The 19,554-nt window shown below is 39.8% G+C and overlaps 1 protein-coding gene across 7 annotated transcripts; it reads right to left on the bottom strand.

Moving 5' to 3' along the window:
* Positions 1-376: 376 nt before the first annotated feature.
* On the bottom strand, positions 377-18,421 carry PCMTD2 (protein-L-isoaspartate (D-aspartate) O-methyltransferase domain containing 2). Of its 7 annotated transcripts, XM_073309022.2 has the most exons (7): positions 18,237-18,323; positions 15,976-16,140; positions 13,393-13,724; positions 10,847-10,949; positions 6,851-7,022; positions 4,677-4,800; positions 377-2,636 (listed from the first exon to the last, which is right to left on the bottom strand). In XM_073309022.2, exons 3-7 carry the CDS (start codon positions 13,697-13,699, stop codon positions 2,254-2,256), a joined length of 1,089 nt encoding a protein of 362 aa, XP_073165123.1. In that variant the 5' UTR covers positions 13,700-13,724; positions 15,976-16,140; positions 18,237-18,323; the 3' UTR covers positions 377-2,253. The 7 variants fall into 7 exon arrangements, with proteins under 7 accessions (XP_073165123.1, XP_073165120.1, XP_073165122.1 ...); XM_073309019.2 differs by lacking the exons at positions 15,976-16,140; positions 18,237-18,323 and adding an exon at positions 18,330-18,421; XM_073309021.2 differs by lacking the exons at positions 15,976-16,140; positions 18,237-18,323 and adding an exon at positions 18,330-18,392 and having other exon boundaries at positions 13,393-13,730.
* Positions 18,422-19,554: the final 1,133 nt, after the last annotated feature.

Below are 19,554 nucleotides of genomic sequence, written 5' to 3'. Positions count from 1 at the left end.
CCTACAAAATCTAGCAAATGTAATAAAAAAGGCAAATCTGGTGAAAATCTGACAAAATATCTTTTATAGTTACAGGAAAAAACATCAAACAGTGCCAAATGCAAAGATAAAGTAACAGAAGCAACAAATAGGATTATTCATATAAATATCCACTTCAAGTTGTTATTGACCATTTTAAAAATAAGAGACTTCTAAACGGTATCTGTGGAAAGGCCTGCAATTAATAAATAGGAGGGGGACTTAGTAGCCCAAATAAAGAGGCTGCTCGAAGGGTGAGGAATTGTCATGCCGCTGGAGAGAAAGGCATATATCAATTACAAACATGGAACACGAATGTTTAACAGTTAAAAATAATATCCTCGGAGGTCACAAAAAATGCAGTTCATAGGGATTTTATTGGTCATCCATACATCGTATTTTATAGAAAAAGACGTTAGTTGTCACAAGTACAGAGTGGGTATTTGGAGACTTTTAAAAAGGGAGCGAGCATAAAAGCATTGCTTAGACATTTTAGACTAATTCCTACATTTTCAAAATGTTGCACAAGATTTAAAACACACAACTCGGTCAATGCAAATTGTGTGATTCAGTACCATGTAACAAAGTCCAGGTTAATGTATTTTGGCAAGACAAACTTCATTCACTCCTCTTAGCAAGTTAAGGAGACCATACAAATGAGATCAAGATCAAGCCCACCAACTGCAACTGATGAGGAAATACCCTTCTAACATCGCTGGATTATCTACTGATAGGGTTATTATTTAGTTAGCCTTTGAGTGATCCAAATCAATGCAGCCTCAATTGTTTCCTTCTAGCCCCCAATATTGTACACAGATTTTTCAAACAGGCCAAAATAATCAAGCAATCTTCCCCTCAACACATGAATATAAATCTCCTCCTACCATCATTACAGGAAGACTTGAGAATAAAGATTAGAATTTATATTCCATGAAATTGCAGGTTATGAAGTCTTTCTACACAAGCTACTTAAAGAAACTAACAAAAATTAAATGAACTAGTAAGGCTGTAAATCTAGTTCCTGCTCATCTACAAGGACAAGGTATACGTGAACAGCATTGCAGTCTCCTTGCTACAGCATAGCCCCAAACAGGGCACTTAAGCATTATGTGTCAGTAGCATAACCACTCACTTTGGCTTCCTAGACTGTTTCCACTTCCCTGTGTAACCTCTGAGAAACAAAGTTTGGTTCATTTCCCAGGACACTGGCTACTTCCTTTAGTTCAGGCTAGGAATGCCTGAGACTACCTGCCTTACACTATGTCCAGCACAGCAGTCACACATTAACTCATATCAGGTCTGTTGATTGCACTATCAGCGCCAGTCTTAGATTAACCCCTTGCTAGGTTTGTCCTTTTCCCACCCATTTTTTCTGAATTACTTTATAAGTGGTGCCAGAGGAAACAGCCACAAACCTGATCGCCCTAGCAATCTTTGAAAGTCAGCTGATCAGTTTAGCAACTCTAAGTTAAATTTGCTCTCCTTATTTATTTTTTTTAAAACCTTACGTAGCTTGCATCTCACCTCAGACTGGATTTTACAAAACAAGCTGTTTTCTGTGAAGGAAACACCAACTCCCTGCCAAACATTCCTCTCCCCCCAAAATTTAAAAAAATGTAAGGTTTATAGCTAACCTGAGACCCACCAATTGAAAGGTGGCCAGTGCTTTGCTTCAGTGTTCAAAACCTGGATACCTCAAAGTACTATCAAAGTCTGATTTCGTACGTTTGTGTGTTTTTGCAGATTACTGGAACAAACAAGGTTTACCAGGTCAGATTTTTACCAGTATCTCTGTTTAAAAATGAAACTAAATGTGTACTCCATTTGTGTCAAAGTTAGTAGGACAGCATGGACAATGAAGTCTTTAGAGCACTGCCTAAGAATATTTAAAACTGCAATTTGGTGAAAGTGCAGCCAAGAGATTTCAATAGACATCTCTATGTAGTTAGTTTTCAGGGAATGGTATCCTTCTCTCTCTAAGCAACTGAGCACTTCATCAGCTTGCTTTTTAAAAGGGAACACTGCTGCAGGATAAAACTATAGCATACAACCAAGAAGGAGAGGAAACTTAAAAAAAGCTATGATGTTTAAGAATACAGCAGCCACATTCCCCAGCTAGCCAGCCTACTGCCATGTGTGGTCATGTTAACAGGCAAGCAAGTGGTACACATTTGTCAAGCCCTAAGAAGTATTTTATTTTTATGTCTACCTTTCTGCTTTCTATGAACAAGATACTTATTTTTCTCTGTAATAAAGCAGGTAATATTTCAGGGGATCAGGCAAAGGCAGACTCAAGACCTTCTCTCTCAGAAAGTTTACAGGGGGATCTGGCTTCAGTTCAGAGATACACTTTTCCTCCTCTTCTCTCCTCTCCTCCTCAATCTCCTCACAGTTGTTGTTATCATCTGAGGGGTTTGAGATACGACTGGCAAAGACTTCTTTATCCAAGAAGACAATGGTTTCCATGCGACGACGGCGAACACGTCTTCGTTTAAACCTTGGAGGGTTTTTCAGACCATTTCCATTTTTGCTCATTGTTTCTTGATGTATTATCCTTTTAATAGTTCCTCGGATGGCAATGCGAGCCAGATCCTGTAGGCTGCGGACACTTATTGGTGCTATAACACAGAACAAAAATATGAACAGGTATGGAAGCAAAAAAACTGGCAGCACAGGCTGAAAAGTTGTCTGAAATGGAGTGAGGATAACTATTTTAATTCCCTGTTATGTTTATAAAAAAAACCCAACTTTATTTCAAACTCTGTCAGCTCGGATAAAGTTAATGTTTTTCCCTAAAAAACATGTTGTATTATGCACTTCTCCTGTAATCTGATCACTGAGAGAAGGAGTTGAGAGAAAAAGTTCAAACGCACAAACCCACTGTGCACAAAACACAAATCAGCAGACATTAAATATAATATTTAAAATAGAATTTTGGTATTTTATACTCAAATGAACTATTTTATGCAACCGTGTTTTAAGTTTTAAATCTTAAGACTTTGCAATTCAAACTGTACAATAAAGTGGAGGAGTTTGTTTCCGGACTTCTCAGTAGTGTGGAAACAGTCCTCAATGCGCAAAACAGAATGAGTAGATCTGGATTCCACTCCCAGCTCTGCTGCTGATTAATTTTGAGACTTTGGGCAAATCACTTAACTTTTGTCAGTTTCCTCATCAATACTTATCTACTTCAAAAGGTGTAGGCTAACATCATTAGCATATGAAACCTGTTTCAAGATCTGTGGATAGAAGGAGTTAGAAGCATGTGACTGTGTATTATATAGGGTACATACCAACCCTCTTCAGTGGTTTAGAGCAGCAGTTCTCAAACCAGGAGTATGTGTAGCCCTGGTGGTATACAGAGGTCTTCCAGGACTACATCAACTCATCTAGATATTTGCCTAGTTTTACAACAGCCTACATAAAAAGCACTAGCGAAGTCAGTACAAACTAAAATTTCATACAGACAATAACTTGTTTATACTGATCTATAGCCTACACACTGCAATGTAAGTACAATGTTTATATTCCAATTGATTTTATAATGATATGGTTAAAAATGTATTTTTAGGTCTGCTCTTGTAAGCAAGTAATTTTTAAGTGAGGTGAAGCTTGGGGGTACGCAAGACAAATCAGACTCCTGAAAGGGGTATAGTAGTCTGGAAATGTTGAGAACCACTGGTTTAGAGGAGTCTACATGCTTTTGTGCAGCACTATTCAGCCAATCCAAGGTGCGCAACAGTCACTACTGCACAATTCCATGTCTCTCGCGTAATATAAATAAAACCTGTATTTGCATACATCTATCCCTGCACTGAGAAGCATCAAATTAAATTGAAAACTCTGTTTGGATTACAAACACTTACAGACATTCTTCTAAGCAAAGAAGGGGAAAAATAAAGTACAAAATACTTGCAGGCTTCCTCATAGTGGACACAATATGCAAGGTATACTCAGATGGACAGTTAATATGCTCTGTACAGTGTGATAAACAGATACCAAAGAAGAATAGAAACAGATTAAGTAGTAATTTCTTGAGGGCAGGGACCCTGTGTTCTTATGTGTTTGTACAGGACCTTGCACAATGGAGCCTCAATCTAGATTGGGATCACTGGGCACTACCTGCAATACAAATAAAAATAATGCAACTCCCCTCCGGAAGGGTATCATGTTTGAAGGAAACTCTGCATAGCCATGCTATTGATATAAATTGATAAATGTCACAACTGAAACAAATGCTGTGTGCATTTTTCACTTTGTAATATATTCCCTTAATACTATAAGAATCCATGTATGGATCCACATGGGCAAGCCAGTACAGTCTGACAAACAGGAAACTGAAAATGCAGGCAGATTATTTTAAAATACAAAGATACGCACTTTCAATTTCACAGAGCAGACACTAACATTTCTGGATTTGTTTTTTCAACTTGCTTTCCTAATACCACACCTCTTCAAATACTGGAAACCTGTATGCAGCATAGGATGGACAAAACTGGACAACTGTCAAAAGAATGAAACGTCTTGAGTAGTTTTCTCCAAAAGAAGGAAGCTGTACTTCCGCTGTGTATGAGTATCATGCTTGGATCAAGGTGAAACTAACAGCCAAAGGGACCGCAGAAAGAAGAGCAAGCATATCTATAAACATTTATACTTACGCAAGTGAACAAGTCTCGATTTCCCTGAATCTGCATGAATAGGTTGAATCAGAGGAGCAAAAGAAACAGCAAGGATCTTCTTGGTTTCCCAGGCAGCAGGACCAGTGCGTGTTATCTTCGTCAGCTGTATCAAAGAGAGAAAGTGCTGTCTACTATGTAAACAGTAGAAATCAGTTATCTATAGTTAATTTTTTATGCCGAGAATGAACAATCTACTGTTTGCCTTTTGGATTTCAGGCAAAGTGTTTGAAATACAGAGAATTAGTGGCGACAAGGTGAAAAGCCAAGTAATACACAGGTTCATCATAATTCTCTCTTTAAAGAGTGAATATAGAATTCATGAAGAGAACCAGATTTACAGCCCTAATGGACAAAGTTGTCTAAACACAGAACATGTGCAGTGGCAATACCAGATTTCATCACACTGCCCTCCCAGTTTCTCCCCATTCTGAACTATAGGGGCTGCCTCAGAGTTCCGAGGGTAATTCAATCTTCAATAGACATTCATTCCTTGGCTGAGAGAAAGTTATTGCAAATAATATTGGTGGGTTTTGCTGTGTGAATGGGATCACCAATTAATTTTACATATTGTAGGTGACCTAAGAGCCTCTGAATGGTAATAATTTCTGTGAGCTGCTGACCGAAACTAACTACTGTACTTTGAGATGAAAGGCTCCATATGTCACTTCCAATCCTAAACCAAGCAGTTCCTTGAAACAATAAATCTTTACTTGCAAGAGACGCCAGAATTATGAAGATATATTTGTTTAGAAAGCTCGGGCATGGTTATTCAGATTTTGAAATCAACCGTGACCTGTGGCATACCATTAAAAATGGCAGACCATTAGAAAAATTGGTATCCGGCCTGTTGGGCCAGTAAATAACAGCACCACAATCCTAGGAAAAGTAGAGTCCATAGAGTGTTGCTGCCACAAAGAAGGCTGAAGCACACTGATAAGGAAACAGTAGTCTAATAACTGTCTTGCTAGTTTTCCACAATATAAAGAGGGTAGGCCTAGAAAGCTCTTTTTATATCAGTTGCAGTTTTTGCTAAAGGCTGTTGGACTCTGCTGTTTATTTAACCTATGACTTGCAACTATTTTGAATGCTTCCTGTTTGGCAAAGTAAGCTGCCACTTTTTCTTGCCCAATTCTCACTGGCTGTATCTGGAACCCTGAACAAAATTTCCTGCTGGAGAACACTTCAACAATGTATGGGATAAGTAGAAAAAGAAATTCCAAAAAACCCAACTAAACCCAGATTTGTTCTTGCAGAAAATCTTTTTGTTTCTTTAATAGTGAAGGAAAGTTTTAGCTAATCTTTACCTCCTTGGTTCAAATTTTCAAAAGGACTTTCCTAATATCTGTAATATTTATATATACAAGTTAGGTGTATTTGTATTTTCATATACACAGAAATTACCCAATTTGTGGGGACAAAGTGCTCACTGGCACTCATGAATGTCGGTATTTTGGATGCCTCTTTAGAGGACAGTTTGTGAAGTTGACTCTTAAACACTTAAAGAAATGATCAAGCAGTAAGTATTCTTGACTTATAATTTAAAAATTATTTTCTGGTTGCAATAAATATAACAAGACACTGCACTATATACTTGCAAGTCTATTTATGAAGTAGTTTACAATCAGAAATTCAAGCTAATTTGAAATCAAATTATTAATTCAGTATTTTCTCCCTCTCCTAGCCTCAAATGAAAGATATCAAGAGATGTAAGATTCACATAGCTACAACTCAACCGAACCCTGCACCACTATCTTCCTTTTCCACGTACTTACTATGAAAAACTTTTTATGGACTGTCTAATTTACCACTGGAAAGCAAAGTGTGGTATGGTACCTCACTTCAACAAATTTTGACAGAAGCATTCTTGAAGAAGTACAAAAATGAAGCGTTAAACTAACTTGGGAGTACCTCTCACAATTCACTAAAAAGTTAAATACAAAACACCTGAAGAGGGTCTGGTAGAAGTATGCATACTTTGTAACATAATTAAGACACGTATAGTTCAGTTTCTGGAAATTGCTCTCTTTATTCCTAGTAAACACTTAGTGTAAGAGCTGATATGCCGAATAGTTACCTATAAGGAAGGTAGTGAACTGCACCTATAGGCTAAATAAGAATAAAGAAATCAAATCCTAGTTTAAGAGGCACTCAACCTTTTCCTCGAGTGGCATGACGAGAATTCCCCCAACTTTCAGCAGACTCTTCATGTAGTCCTCATGTTCTTTCTGTACCCCAGCACCACAGTAAACACGGTCATACTGAGTAGAATCTGGAGAGATCTCTAAACAATTGCCAGTAACAAAGGAGGGCTCACAGAATTCAAATCTGAAAAAGAAGAAGTCCAATTATAACACTACATACTTGATAAGAAAAGAAATTTCATTGGCCATTTCCCCTCCCAACCCCCAATTTCCTGGATCTCAAAAAGTTTCATTCTACAGACTACCACAAAGGGCCACAATTTGAGGCCCTCCAGACTAGAGTGATTCTGAAATTACTCATACATGAGATTTTCCAAAGATCTTAGGTACATAATCTGAACACACACACTGAATAACTGCTTACACAAATTATCAGGATTGGGGATTTGTCATACAATTACCCAATTTGTGGGCCCAGTTACAATATCTTTGCATAAATATTACAAGTACAATTTGAACTCTAAGCCCTTTTAAGACTGAACCAGAATGTCTTTGGCTTAGTTTTCCATAATCTTTCCCATAAACTGCTAAATGGTTTTCAACACTAAGAGTGAGATGCTGCCTCCATTGAAGTCAATGGGAATTTTATCGTCAATTTCAATTGAGCCAGGATTACACCACGAATTCATAGTTTAGACAAAAATTCATGCAATACAGTACTTCTGATATAATTTAAAGAGAAAAGAAATAATTTTATGCTAATTTCTGTTTTTGCAGAATAGCCAGAATTCATGAAGACTATAATAATCCCTAAATTTGATGCAGCAATAATGGTAAAATATTAGAACTGTCAAATGATTTAAAAAATTAATCACGATTAATCGCACTGTTAAACAATAATAGGATACCATTTATTTAAATAGTTTTCAAATATATTGATTTCACTTACAACACAGAACACAAAGGGTACAGTGCTCATTTATATTTACTTTTGATTACAAATATTTGCACTGTAAAAAACAAAAGAAACAGTATTTTTCAATTCACCTAAGTACAGTAGTGCAATCTCTTTATCATGAAAGTTTAACTTACAAATGTAGAATTATGTACAAAAAAATAACTGCATTCAAAAACAAAACATAAAACTTTAGAGCCTACAAGTCCACCCAGTCCTATTTCTTGTTCAGCCAATCGCTCAAACAAGTTTGTTTATATTTGCAGGAGTCAATGCTGCCCACTTCTTGTTTACAATATCACCTGAAAGTGAGAACAGGCGTTCACATGGCACTGTTGTAGTCAGCGTCGCAAGATATTTATGTGCCAGATGCACTAAAGATTCAGACGTCCCTTCATGCTTCAACCACCATTCCAGAGGACATGCGCCCATGCTGATGATGGTTCCGCTCGATAACCATCCAAAGTAGTGTGGACCGACGCATGTTTATTTTTATCATCCGAGTCAGTCAGTGCCAACAGCAGAAGACGGATTTTCCTTTTTGGTGGTTCGGGTTCTGTAGTTTCCGCATCAGACTGTTGCTCTTTTAAGACTTCTGAAAGCATGCTGTACACTGCGTCCTTCTCAGATTTTGGAAGGCACTTCAGATTCTTAAACCGTGGGTCACATGGTATAGCTATCTTTAGAAATCTCACACTGGTACCCTCTTTGCGTTTTGTCAAATGTGCAGTGAAAGTGTTCTTAAAATGAACATGTGCTGGGTCATCATCCGAGACTGCTACAACATGAAATATATGGCAGAATGCGGGTAAAACAGAGTAGAGGACATACAATTCTCCCCCAAGGAGTTCAGTCACAAATTTAATTAATGCATTTTTTTTTAACGAGCATAATCAGCACGGAAGCATGTCCTCTGGAATCAGTGGCTGAAGCATGAAGGGTCATATGAATGTTTAGCATATCTGGCATGTAAAGACCTTGCAATGCTGGCTACAAAAGTGCCATGAGAACGCCTGTTGTCACTTTCAGGTGACACTGTAACCAAGAAGCAGGCAGCATCATCTCCCGTAAATGTAAACAAACTTGTCTGTCTTAGCGATTGGCTGAACAAGAAGTAGGACTGAGTGGACTTATAGGCTCTAAAGTTTACATTGTTTTGTTATGGAGTGCAGTTACGTAACAAAAAAAAATCTACATTTGTAAATTGCACTTTCACGATAAAGAGATTGCACTAGAGTACTTGTATGAGGAACTGAAAAAATACTATTTCTTTTGTTTGCCACTTTTATAGTGCAAATATTTGTAATCTAAACCAATATAAAGTGAGCATTGTCTATTTTGGATACTGTGTTGTAATTGAAATCAATATATTTGAAAATGTAGAAAAACATCCAAAAATATTTAATACATTTCAATGGTATTCTATTGTTTAACAGTGCAATTAAAACGGCGATTAATCATGGTTAATTTTTTTTAATCGCTATTAATTTTTTTGAGTTATTTGCGTGAGTTAACTGCGATTAAAATATACAGTTGTACCAAGATATCCACATACCACCTGAGGCCCTTGGAAAGAGGCAGCCTACTAAAATATGGTATTAGTATTACAAAAGCAAAAGACTTCAAGAAGTGCAGCAACATGATATGTTTGTAACAACTGGCTAATAGTCCTTACCTGTGTTTATGCCATATATCCTAGCAGCTATTTTCCCCTTTTCACATACCTGTATTTATACTCAAAAACATTTAAAAAACGAAGACTTTCTTCTTATCTATGACCGTATTAATCTCTGAAGTACAAATTGGTCAGCTGTAGAGCAATGTAGTTTTCTATACTATTTTTCTTACTCCAGGTATCCCAAAGCATTTTACAAACAATGAATTATTGGCCAATTTGTTTGCCAACATAATTGCTGCACTGTTATCAACTCATCAGTAGTTTGTACAGAGACTTGGCTATTAGGAGAGTTTTATTAAAAAGATTTTGATGAGACACTAGACCACCTATTCTTTTTGATATAGTTTAAATGAGATATACCAGTTTCTATCTACCACAGATGGGCAAGGATCTCATCTTTAATACTGTAGCCCCCACCACTCCTTTTGTACTTGCACTGCAGTGTCACTGATTTTTTTCAAACAGGTCTCTAGATATGAAACTTTCTACTTACGTTGGTCTTTGCCATTTAGCTACAGTTATTGCATTTCTGTAAAGTGAGATGGCACGAGAACAATAACGATAGGCTTATTTATTTTAGTAATGAAGGGGACTGGTTGCCTATTCACAGGTACTCTTACCTCTCTGCTTACAACAAAAGACTGCATGCTAAGGGGGGGGTTACCTCTTCCCTACTTAACCATCAGCGTCTCAGTATAGTGACTGGTGAAGTGGCTGCAGTTCAGCTCTTCTTGTTTAAAGACTGCTGTACCCATTTTATTCATTCTAGCATTGTGACAGTGCCAGGTGATCAGAAGCACTTCCCACAAATAAATTGCAAAATAAATCCAAAAATATGACAGCTACAACTCGTATTGCTAAGGTAACTTCTGGTTATAGTCATCTTGCTTTAGTCATCGTAAAAATAGTTTCACATTTTAACCAATAAAGTTTTTCTTCCAATAAAACTCTATTAAAGCAGCATGGAAATTACTTTACACTCTTTGGTGGGATTCAGGCTGAGAGGTTACAAATATAATTTTTTAGATAGATGACCATCACCATTTGCAGCCTCAAATATATTGGCTGTAATTAAATCTTATTGCTAATACCCAATTTTGGCTTCTTTCAACTGGTGTGGCATTAGAACAGCTAAGAGTACAACAACATAGCAAAAATTTCTTAACATCTCTCCTCCCACATACCCATCAGCTTAGAACGTCGTCACACACTGCAGCTCAGCAAGCCTAAGGAGCTAGTGTCCTAAAATCACCCTTAAATCTGCAGTTCTTGTGTGGGAATAGGGAGAGCTACCCAAACAGCTAGTAGTTTTGTAGTAGTAATTATTAAATTCAAAATCATGAAGTAGGATGCTACAGGTGTTCTCTATTCTTACTTGTCAAAGCTGTCACTTGTTCTGATGAAGAAGTCCAATTTCTGCTTTGCATACTCTATAACATCAGAATGAAGCTCCACACCATGGTTAACACCAAAAGGACCTGCAAGTTTAAAGAGTGCAAAGAAAATGGTTTTAAGGGCAACTGGATAAAGCTAAGCACAACTGATCCCTGTTACTTTCTCAATGTGTTTCAGATAAACTACTTCTTAAGAATGTTTCTACAATTTAAAATGTTTGTTTTGAGGTCTGCACTTAGAAGTGCAGGACCATTTACTACTAGCGATGGCTAATGCCTTGATGTACAGCAACCTTTTGTGACCAGGGTGCTCCTACTTACACAGAAAATGGTGAAGCAGGAATGCTGATGTTTCAGATGTACCACTGCTATAGAACACAAAGAATCCACTGTAAATCACTAAAGATTATTGCTATGGGAAGTGACCAAAAATCAAAAATTGGCAAGAGTTACAGTTCACATGGCAATTTTAGCTAGCTCTAGAAATCAGACTCACTACTATTACAGGAACAGTGCTTGAATTATTTTTAATTGAGCAATATATAAAAGTTCAAGCTTCTGACAGAACAACCCTTAAAAGATACATCCTGAACTTTTTTTTTTTTAAATAAAGTCTTTTAAAATGTTTTAGAAGGATTTTTCTGCTCGTATTAGCATATTTATAAGGGTCTTTTCAACAAGGGAAAGCGGGTTGGCTTAAAAACACCACAAGATGTGTTGCCAAATGCAACAATTCCCACAAAATTAAAAAGATGTTTATGTTTTACTTTTCAGTTATAATAATCTTAGATGTTACTAGTAACAAATAGGTAAAAAATTTCAGACTAAACATGGTTAATAAGTTGGAAACATCCCTTTGAACTGTAACTTTAATATATTAGAGTAATACTAAGAGTGCAGCTGAGTTCCATAAAAACAAGGGAAAGACACTTACTTAGTATGCCACGAGTAAGATTTATTATTCTCTGTTACACCTGAAAGAACTTGAACATTACAGGAATCTGAACAGGGCTTATAACACATTTGCATTCCAGAAGTTACTACAGAGGCAATATTGATTAGCAATATTCTGGTTCTTCTGAAGTGCTGAGAGTCTAAATTCTACCAGAGGACAAGAGAGGAAGTACCACAGCTTTCAGAAGATTCTAACAGTTTAGGGAATTAATCTTTGTTTGATTACTTTTGTTTTGAAGACTGACTCCTCTGAATTAGAAACAGAACAGTCCCTACATATTTTGATAAACCGAATCCTTGTTTAATGTCATAACAAGTTCAATGCAGTTATATCATGTGACTTTACATAACATGATCAAGTATAACAAAGAAAAATACATAATATGGCAATTTGCCTTCAAATATCTGAAAGGAAATTGTTGCAGAATTACAGTTATGCACAGTTTAGGAGTCCTGTTATTAAGCACTGAAGACAATAGCCATATTTACATTATAACTAGGGCTACACAAACCCCTCTATTATTTTGATATGAGACAGGCTTGCTCATTTTAAGGGAGAAATAGTTCAAAGGCACCTAAAGTTATAAGTGTTCATATTCTAATTAGTTTTGTCAAAGCTTGTTGCAAACCAATAAACAAGTTCCAGCTTCATGCCCGCTCACTAGAAGTGGGACTAAGTCTCAGCTCTGATGACACAAACATTTAAACAATTAAAATTTCTGACCCACAGGCAGGAGGGTAATGGGGACCCTCCTGCTATTAGAAGCTGTACTGGAAGTCAGAAGCAGTGTGTAAACACTGACTTTGCATTTCACTAGGATCAATGCAGTTTGAAATTTATTTTGACACTTCTCCACACAGAGTGATTATTACCACCATGAGATTGAGGGGTGATTTCCTGCATTTTCATATATTTAACTCTGTATGATCAGCCACACTTTTACATCCTGGAAGAGCTATTCTACTTACAAATTTACTCCTGTGTGTTTGTCTGGAGGAAGGTAAGGGAAAAAGAAAGTTGCTAACTGTGGGCAACCACCGCCACTGTTCTTATATTAAGACATAAGACTATTTGCTAAATTGTATTTTGAAGCATCTCCTTGCTTGCACTCGGGAAGTAACTAGAACTAGATACCAGGTACTGATCTTACACTGGAATAAATCACAATTAGATCTTTTAAATGTATTTCAGGCTGGTTGCAGGGGATTAAGAATAAATGGGTCATAGATCTAAAGATTCAGGGCTCTCCCTGGTCAAACTCAATCACCATCCCACACAAACTCGTCTCTCTCCACTCCTGACATCTTGATCTTCCCCTCAAGTGAGGGCCCAGCAAGCCTAGACTCATGCCAGTAGGAGGCCATGACAATCAGCTGTGCACTGCATCAGTGTCTGTTCTGAGTCATCACTAGGTTCCCCTGAATCCTGCTTAATTGGCCAAATCTGATTAACATATTCTTTATCTGCACTTAGACCGAATTTAAAATCTTGAAATTAAACTGAGGAATATTTCCTACGATCATGAAAACAGATGATAATTTAATCAGTAATTAACATGACAAAGTTATTTACCCAAGATGAGTCCGACCATAGAACTCAGGTAACCGGTGCCACTGCCCAGATTCAAGAACGACAGTCCCGGCTGTAGATCCAAAGCTTCCATCACCTCTGAGTAAATGCACGGTGCAGAGAGATGAAAATTTCCATGTTTCCACGCCAGGTCTTTGTAAGCATTGTCCTTAAAATCATCAAGATAGTAGTCTGCTCGATCAATGGCACGGAATGCCTGCTCCACCAGCTCTGTCCGGATATACTGCGCTTCTTTCAGGTTATCAATTAATTCATCATTATCTTCTCCTGCACTCACTGCACCTCCCATCTTCTTCAACAATTTTTAGCAAGTTCTAAAACTCAATTGGGGTGGGGGAAGATGAGCAACAGAAGACATGTAACATCATTATAAGCGCTAAGGCTGTTAAACATAAAACAACTTAAAGTCATAACAATAAGACAACTTCTTTGCAAAGATATCAATGTAAAAACACTAGAACAGAACATATACTCAAAAGCTGACTTAAAATATTAAAAACAAAATCATGTACCTGGAGTTTCAGAATTACATACATGTTTTGGGGAGGGGGGTAGGAAGGTCATAATATTCACATTTTTAGTTGTATAATATTCTCCTCCAGTGCACCACCCTTGAACTGCTAAATAAGATTATAGATTCTGGTTCCCATTCATAGAATATCAGGGTTGAAAGGGACCGCAGGAGGTCATCTAGTCCAACCCCCTGCTCAAAGTAGGACCAATCCCCAACTAAATCATCCCAGCCAGGGCTTTGTCAAACCTGACCTTAAAAACTTCGAAGGAAGGAGATTCCACCACGTCCCTAGGTAACGCATTCCAGTGTTTCACCACCCTCCTAGTGAAAAAGTTTTTCCTAATATCCAACCTAAACCTTCCCCACTGCAACTTGAGACCATTACTCCTTGTTCTGTCATCTGCTACCACTGAGAACAGTCTAGAGCCATCCTCTTTGGAACCCCCTTTCAGGTAGTTGAAAGCAGCTATCAAATCCCCCCTCATTCTTCTCTTCCGCAGACTAAACAATCCCACTTCCCTCAGCCTCTCCTCATAAGTCATGTGTTCCAGTCCCCTAATCATTTTTGTTGCCCTCTGCTGGACGTTTTCCAATTTTTTCACATCCTTCTTGCAGTGTGGGGCCCAAAACTGGACACAGTACTCCAGATGAGGCCTCACCAATGTTGAATAGAGGGGAACGATCACCTCCCTCGATCTGCTGGCAATGCCCCAACGTATACAGCCCAAAGTGCCATTGGCCTTCTTGGCAACAAGGGCACACTGTTGACCCATATCCAGCTTCTCGTCCACTGTAACCCCTAGGTCCTTTTCTGCAGAACTGCTGCCTAGCCATTCGGTCCCTAGTTTGTAGCGGTGCATGGGATTCTTCCGTCCTAAGTGCAGGACTCTGCACTTGTCCTTGTTGAACCTCATCAGATTTCTTTTGGCTCAATCCTCTAATTTGTCTAGGTCCCTCTGTATCCTATCCCTACCCTCCAGCATATCTACCTCTCCTCCCAGGTTAGTGTCATCTGCTAACTTGCTGAGGGTGCGATCCACACCATCCTCCAGATCATTAATGAAGATATTGAACAAAACCGGCCCCAGGACCGACCCTTGGGGCACTCCACTCCATTCATTGTCCCTTTTCCACTATGGAGTCCAAGCAATAATAATAAAAAATAAGTCATAAAAACATGGCCTGTGTTTGCCAAAATTCAAGGAACATCCAGACACTGTTTGCAAGAACACCAGAAGGGGATTAATAGACTTCAAAACAGGCAGAAAAAAGAAACAGGGAGCCTCCCAAATTGCCTGCAGTGAAGGGTGAAAGAAAACATAACAGGATTCTAAATCCAAGGACATACATTTTTTTTTCCTCCACTTCTGCCTGTGCCCCTTGATTATCTTTTTTTTTTTTTTTTTAAATGTATCCACCACCTCCTCAGTAGAATACATACTTTCCTGTGGCTCAAGCTTCTGCAGCTCCAAGCATCACCTTCAGTGGAAAATGCAATAGAATAGAGAGCAACTGTTGGAAAGAAATTTCCTCAGAAGTGAGTGCAATTTCTCATGGTCTCTTCTAAGAGTTTAGAAAGATCATCCCCCTCAGAAACTATTTCAACCCCATCCAGCCCTTACAAAATAATGACACTGCTGATGTCACTTTTACAGACTCACAGTTCATTCTGGGAAAAGAAAGCAAACCACTTACTCTCTATTTAGGAGAGACAGTTCATAAAGTACATCTTCATCTTTTAAAGAATGAGTTACAGAGGGAAAGCACTTCATTTATAATTCCAAATTAATCTAGTTGTTTCCCACCCACTAAAAAGTTCCATTCCAGAAAGTACAATGCAAATTTTTATTTGCAGTGCTTTGCTATGCTGTGCTAACAATAACTGCAGAAGCAGTAGCTTTAGTGTTGTTTTCTAGATTCAGTAGATCTGCCCACAGCTAAATTGTTCTATACATTCAGCAAGAGAAAATTTATATACTTTACCAGTTTCAAAAGAAATAAAGAAGAAATTGCAGCAAGAAAATCTCAACATATGTATTCTCAGAGCGTACCGTCCTGTCTGTCTGCGAACAGACGAGGCATGATGAACCTCCATCAAGTTCTTAGGAAGGACCTTTAGTCTGTTTAATAAATGTATGCCTCCAAGTATAGTAATCCATTAATAGTGTCTTGGATATTTTCCCCCATTGGCAGGTAATAAGAATTGTCCACCATCCCTTTTTCATCAGTTTAAAAAAAACAAACACCATTACACTATATTGCTAGTGAGAGTGCCCAGAATCTAGAATATGTACATCAGCCGGTCTTATCCTGCAATTTTGTTTTTTTCTTAAATACCTATCAATTTCTTGTGATTGCTTGATTATAGTTTGGTTGGTGCCTTTGGGTAGTATTCTTCACAGATTAATTACTAAATGTAGAAAATTCCTTCCATCCCTTAAGACCTTGTTTTTCTTGATGTTTGTTTGTGCACACTATTTTCTTGAGTATGTTTATCTCCTTCCCTCCATTCAGATCCTCTTCACACTATTAAAATCTCCATGTTTAAATACAATTGTGAAGTATGGTTTTGGCCCTACCAGGGCTCTGCTGTGGCTCCCTGACAAGGTTAAACAAACTTCGTTTTTCCTTCCTGTGCACACAAGCACCACAACCGTGGCTTTACGGTCCAGTATACACTAAAAACCATCATGAAATCACAAGTCTCACATAAGACATAAAGAAAAGGAGTACTTGTGGCACCTTAGAGACTAACAAATTTATTTGAGCATAAGCTTTCGTGAGCTACAGCTCAATTCTGAGCTGTAGCTCACGAAAGCTTATGCTCAAATAAATTTGTTAGTCTCTAAGGTGCCACAAGTACTCCTTTTCTTTTTGCGAATACAGACTAACACGGCTGCTACTCTGAAACTTGACATAAGACATTGTTGTCCTCTGACCAGGCTTTAGCCTAGTTGTAGGGACATCAACGGTTCTCATCCACACTACAAGCAACAGTCATTTTGTAACCCAGACAGCGGACAACCAAGTTGTAACAGGGTCCTCTAAGTTATACTGGTAGTGTCAATGAGACTTTGAAACGGTTATTTCTGTAGCACAGACTGGTCTTCATTTTATGGAAAACATCTGCTTTATATGCAGAATTTTAAAACATACCCCATTGAAACTTCTCTTTTCCAATAATTACACATTTGTTTTCCTAAACTGATAGCTATAATCAAAGGTACTCCCCCGCATCTTTTAATAATTTAGTTGCACTCGTTTGCAGTTCTTGTGCAGAGTACAGACTTCTCTACAGATCACAGTGTTACAGGTCTGGCCGTTACTCTGGAGTGTGCATGCCACAATTATGATCACTATCAGAACAGCGTAGTTACTGAGTTGTGTACACTCCAGGAATGGTTACGCCACCCGCTATTTATATGGTGCCATGCTCACCTCTTCTGAGAAAAAGAAGAGCTTACAATGTGAGAAGCTACGTTCATATTCCAGGAACAAACAATGATATTTTAATGATTTATTACAAAGCAAATAGAGTTAAATGCACTGTTAGTAAGCTCACAAAGAAACACAAGAGAGGTAAACTCAGCTTTTTTGACAACTGCCACAGACTCCACAGCACGCTTTTTTAAAAGGTAGCTAAAGTCAGACTGAGTTACGCCCCTCTCACTGATCCTCCCACAACCCTCCCCAAAACACTCACTCTGCCCCCCCATTGTTACTTCCACTACAAGACCCCATGCGGGTCACTGGTGCGTGTGTGTAATAAATACTGCTCTGCATCGCCCTCCCTCGTACCCACAGCCCTGTGCCCCTGCTCCACTACTCCACAGCTCAGGATTGCAATTTAAATAAGCAGAGATCAACTCAGCAGCCAGACTCAGCACTGAAGAGACACTATATGGTGGGGGGGGGGAGCAGGGGGGGTTGCCAGGTTATCCTGGGGGGGCCTCCCACATTGTGCAGGGAACCCCAGCAGCCCTCCCCCCCGTACCATTATAGGGTCGTTGGCGAGGTGCGCAGGGCCGTGTCATTAGAGGGCGCTGGGGGGGGGAGGGGTGGCTCCACCATTACTGAGGCCTCTGGGGGCCTGCCCCACTGAGAGGGAACCGCCGAGTATCGGGGGGGGGTCTCCATCCCGCTCCCTCCCCCAGCAAGGGGCTGGGGGCTCCGGCCTCCCCTCCCCCACCCGGGGCCTGAGGGGGGGAGGGGCCCCCGTGAGGCCAGGGCGGTTGGGGGCCTGCAGCGCTCGGTCCAACGAGAGCGGCCGCTTCAGGCCGGCGGAGCAGGCGGGGTGGGGGAGGGGCTCTACCTGGGCGCCGGGGCAGCGGTTCCTCAGCCCCCTCCCCCACCGGCCCGGCTCTCCTCAGCCCTCGGGCTCCGGCGGGCAGCTGTAAACACTCACCCAGCTGAGAGCCCCCGGGCAGCGCCACTGCGCAGTCGCGGAGCAGACCAACGGCGCGCCCACCGCGGGGACGACGGATTGGGGAAATGGCATATACCATTGTAGCACCGTGATGGGGAACGGAGCGCGGAGGTGCCAGCGTGGGGTGACAGGTGTGGGAATGTACCACTCCAGAAAGGGGGAGCCCCGTGTGGGAGTGTCTCACTGAGGAGTTGGGGGGGGGGAGGCCAAGGGTCTGTGACAGACGGACCAATAGCTCTGGGGTTACTGCATTAGTAGAAAGGGCCCTAGCAGGGCCTTAGTGGGAGCTGCACACACACACAGAGATTCATCCATCACCTGTCCCTGCGCCACCCAAAATATAGGGAACACAGATCCCAACTCTGCTGGGCCCTCTTAACAGTGATTTGGGCACGGCTGCCCCCAGCACAGCACTCCGCCACCACAACACACCTCAAAAGGCACAAGCGTGGCTTAAAAAATCAAGAGATTTTTTTAAAAAAATAATAATAAAAAAAATTAGAACTTTTGGGGTTCATTTTGTTTGCGCTCTGGTTTTAGAGATTTTAGGCTGCACCTGGGTCACGGGTTCAAGTTTTTTCTCTGCAATGACCAGGCCTGGAAAGAATCTTACATTAAAAAAAACAAAACGAAGCCTTGAGACACGTGACTGCAGGAACTGAGGCTGCAAGGCAAACATCGAAGATCACCAGACTCATGATGAAAATAATGAGGAGTCCTTGTGGCACCTTGCAGACTAACCAATTTATTTGGGCATAAGCTTTCGTGGGTTAGAACCCACTTCATCAGATGCATGGAGTGAAAATACAGGAGCAGGTATAAATACATGAAAGGATGGGGGTTGCTTGACCAAGTGTGAGGTCAGTCTAATGAGATAAATCTATTAACAGCAGGATACCAAGGGAGGAAAAATAACTTTCGAAGTGGTAAGAGAGTGGCCCATTAGAAGACGGTTGACAAGAAGGTGTGAGTAACAGTAGGGAGAAATTAGTATTGGGGAAATTAAGTTTAGGTATGATAAAATCATAAAATCATGATAAAATTACCAGAGTTGGCAACACTGCCCTGCCCAGCTCCGTTTAGCGTGGTGCTTGCTGGGCATTGGCTGCTGAACTGCATTGCCCCCTTGAAGCTGGAGGCAGCCATCCAGCCAGCATGAGGGCTAGTTGCTCAGGTCTCGGCTGCAGCTGAGTTTCAGTCTGAG

Source organism: Lepidochelys kempii, chromosome 13 (assembly GCF_965140285.1).
Source record: "Lepidochelys kempii isolate rLepKem1 chromosome 13, rLepKem1.hap1, whole genome shotgun sequence".
NCBI lineage: Eukaryota > Metazoa > Chordata > Testudines > Cheloniidae > Lepidochelys > Lepidochelys kempii.
This window is presented reverse-complemented; position numbering and strand designations above follow the sequence as displayed.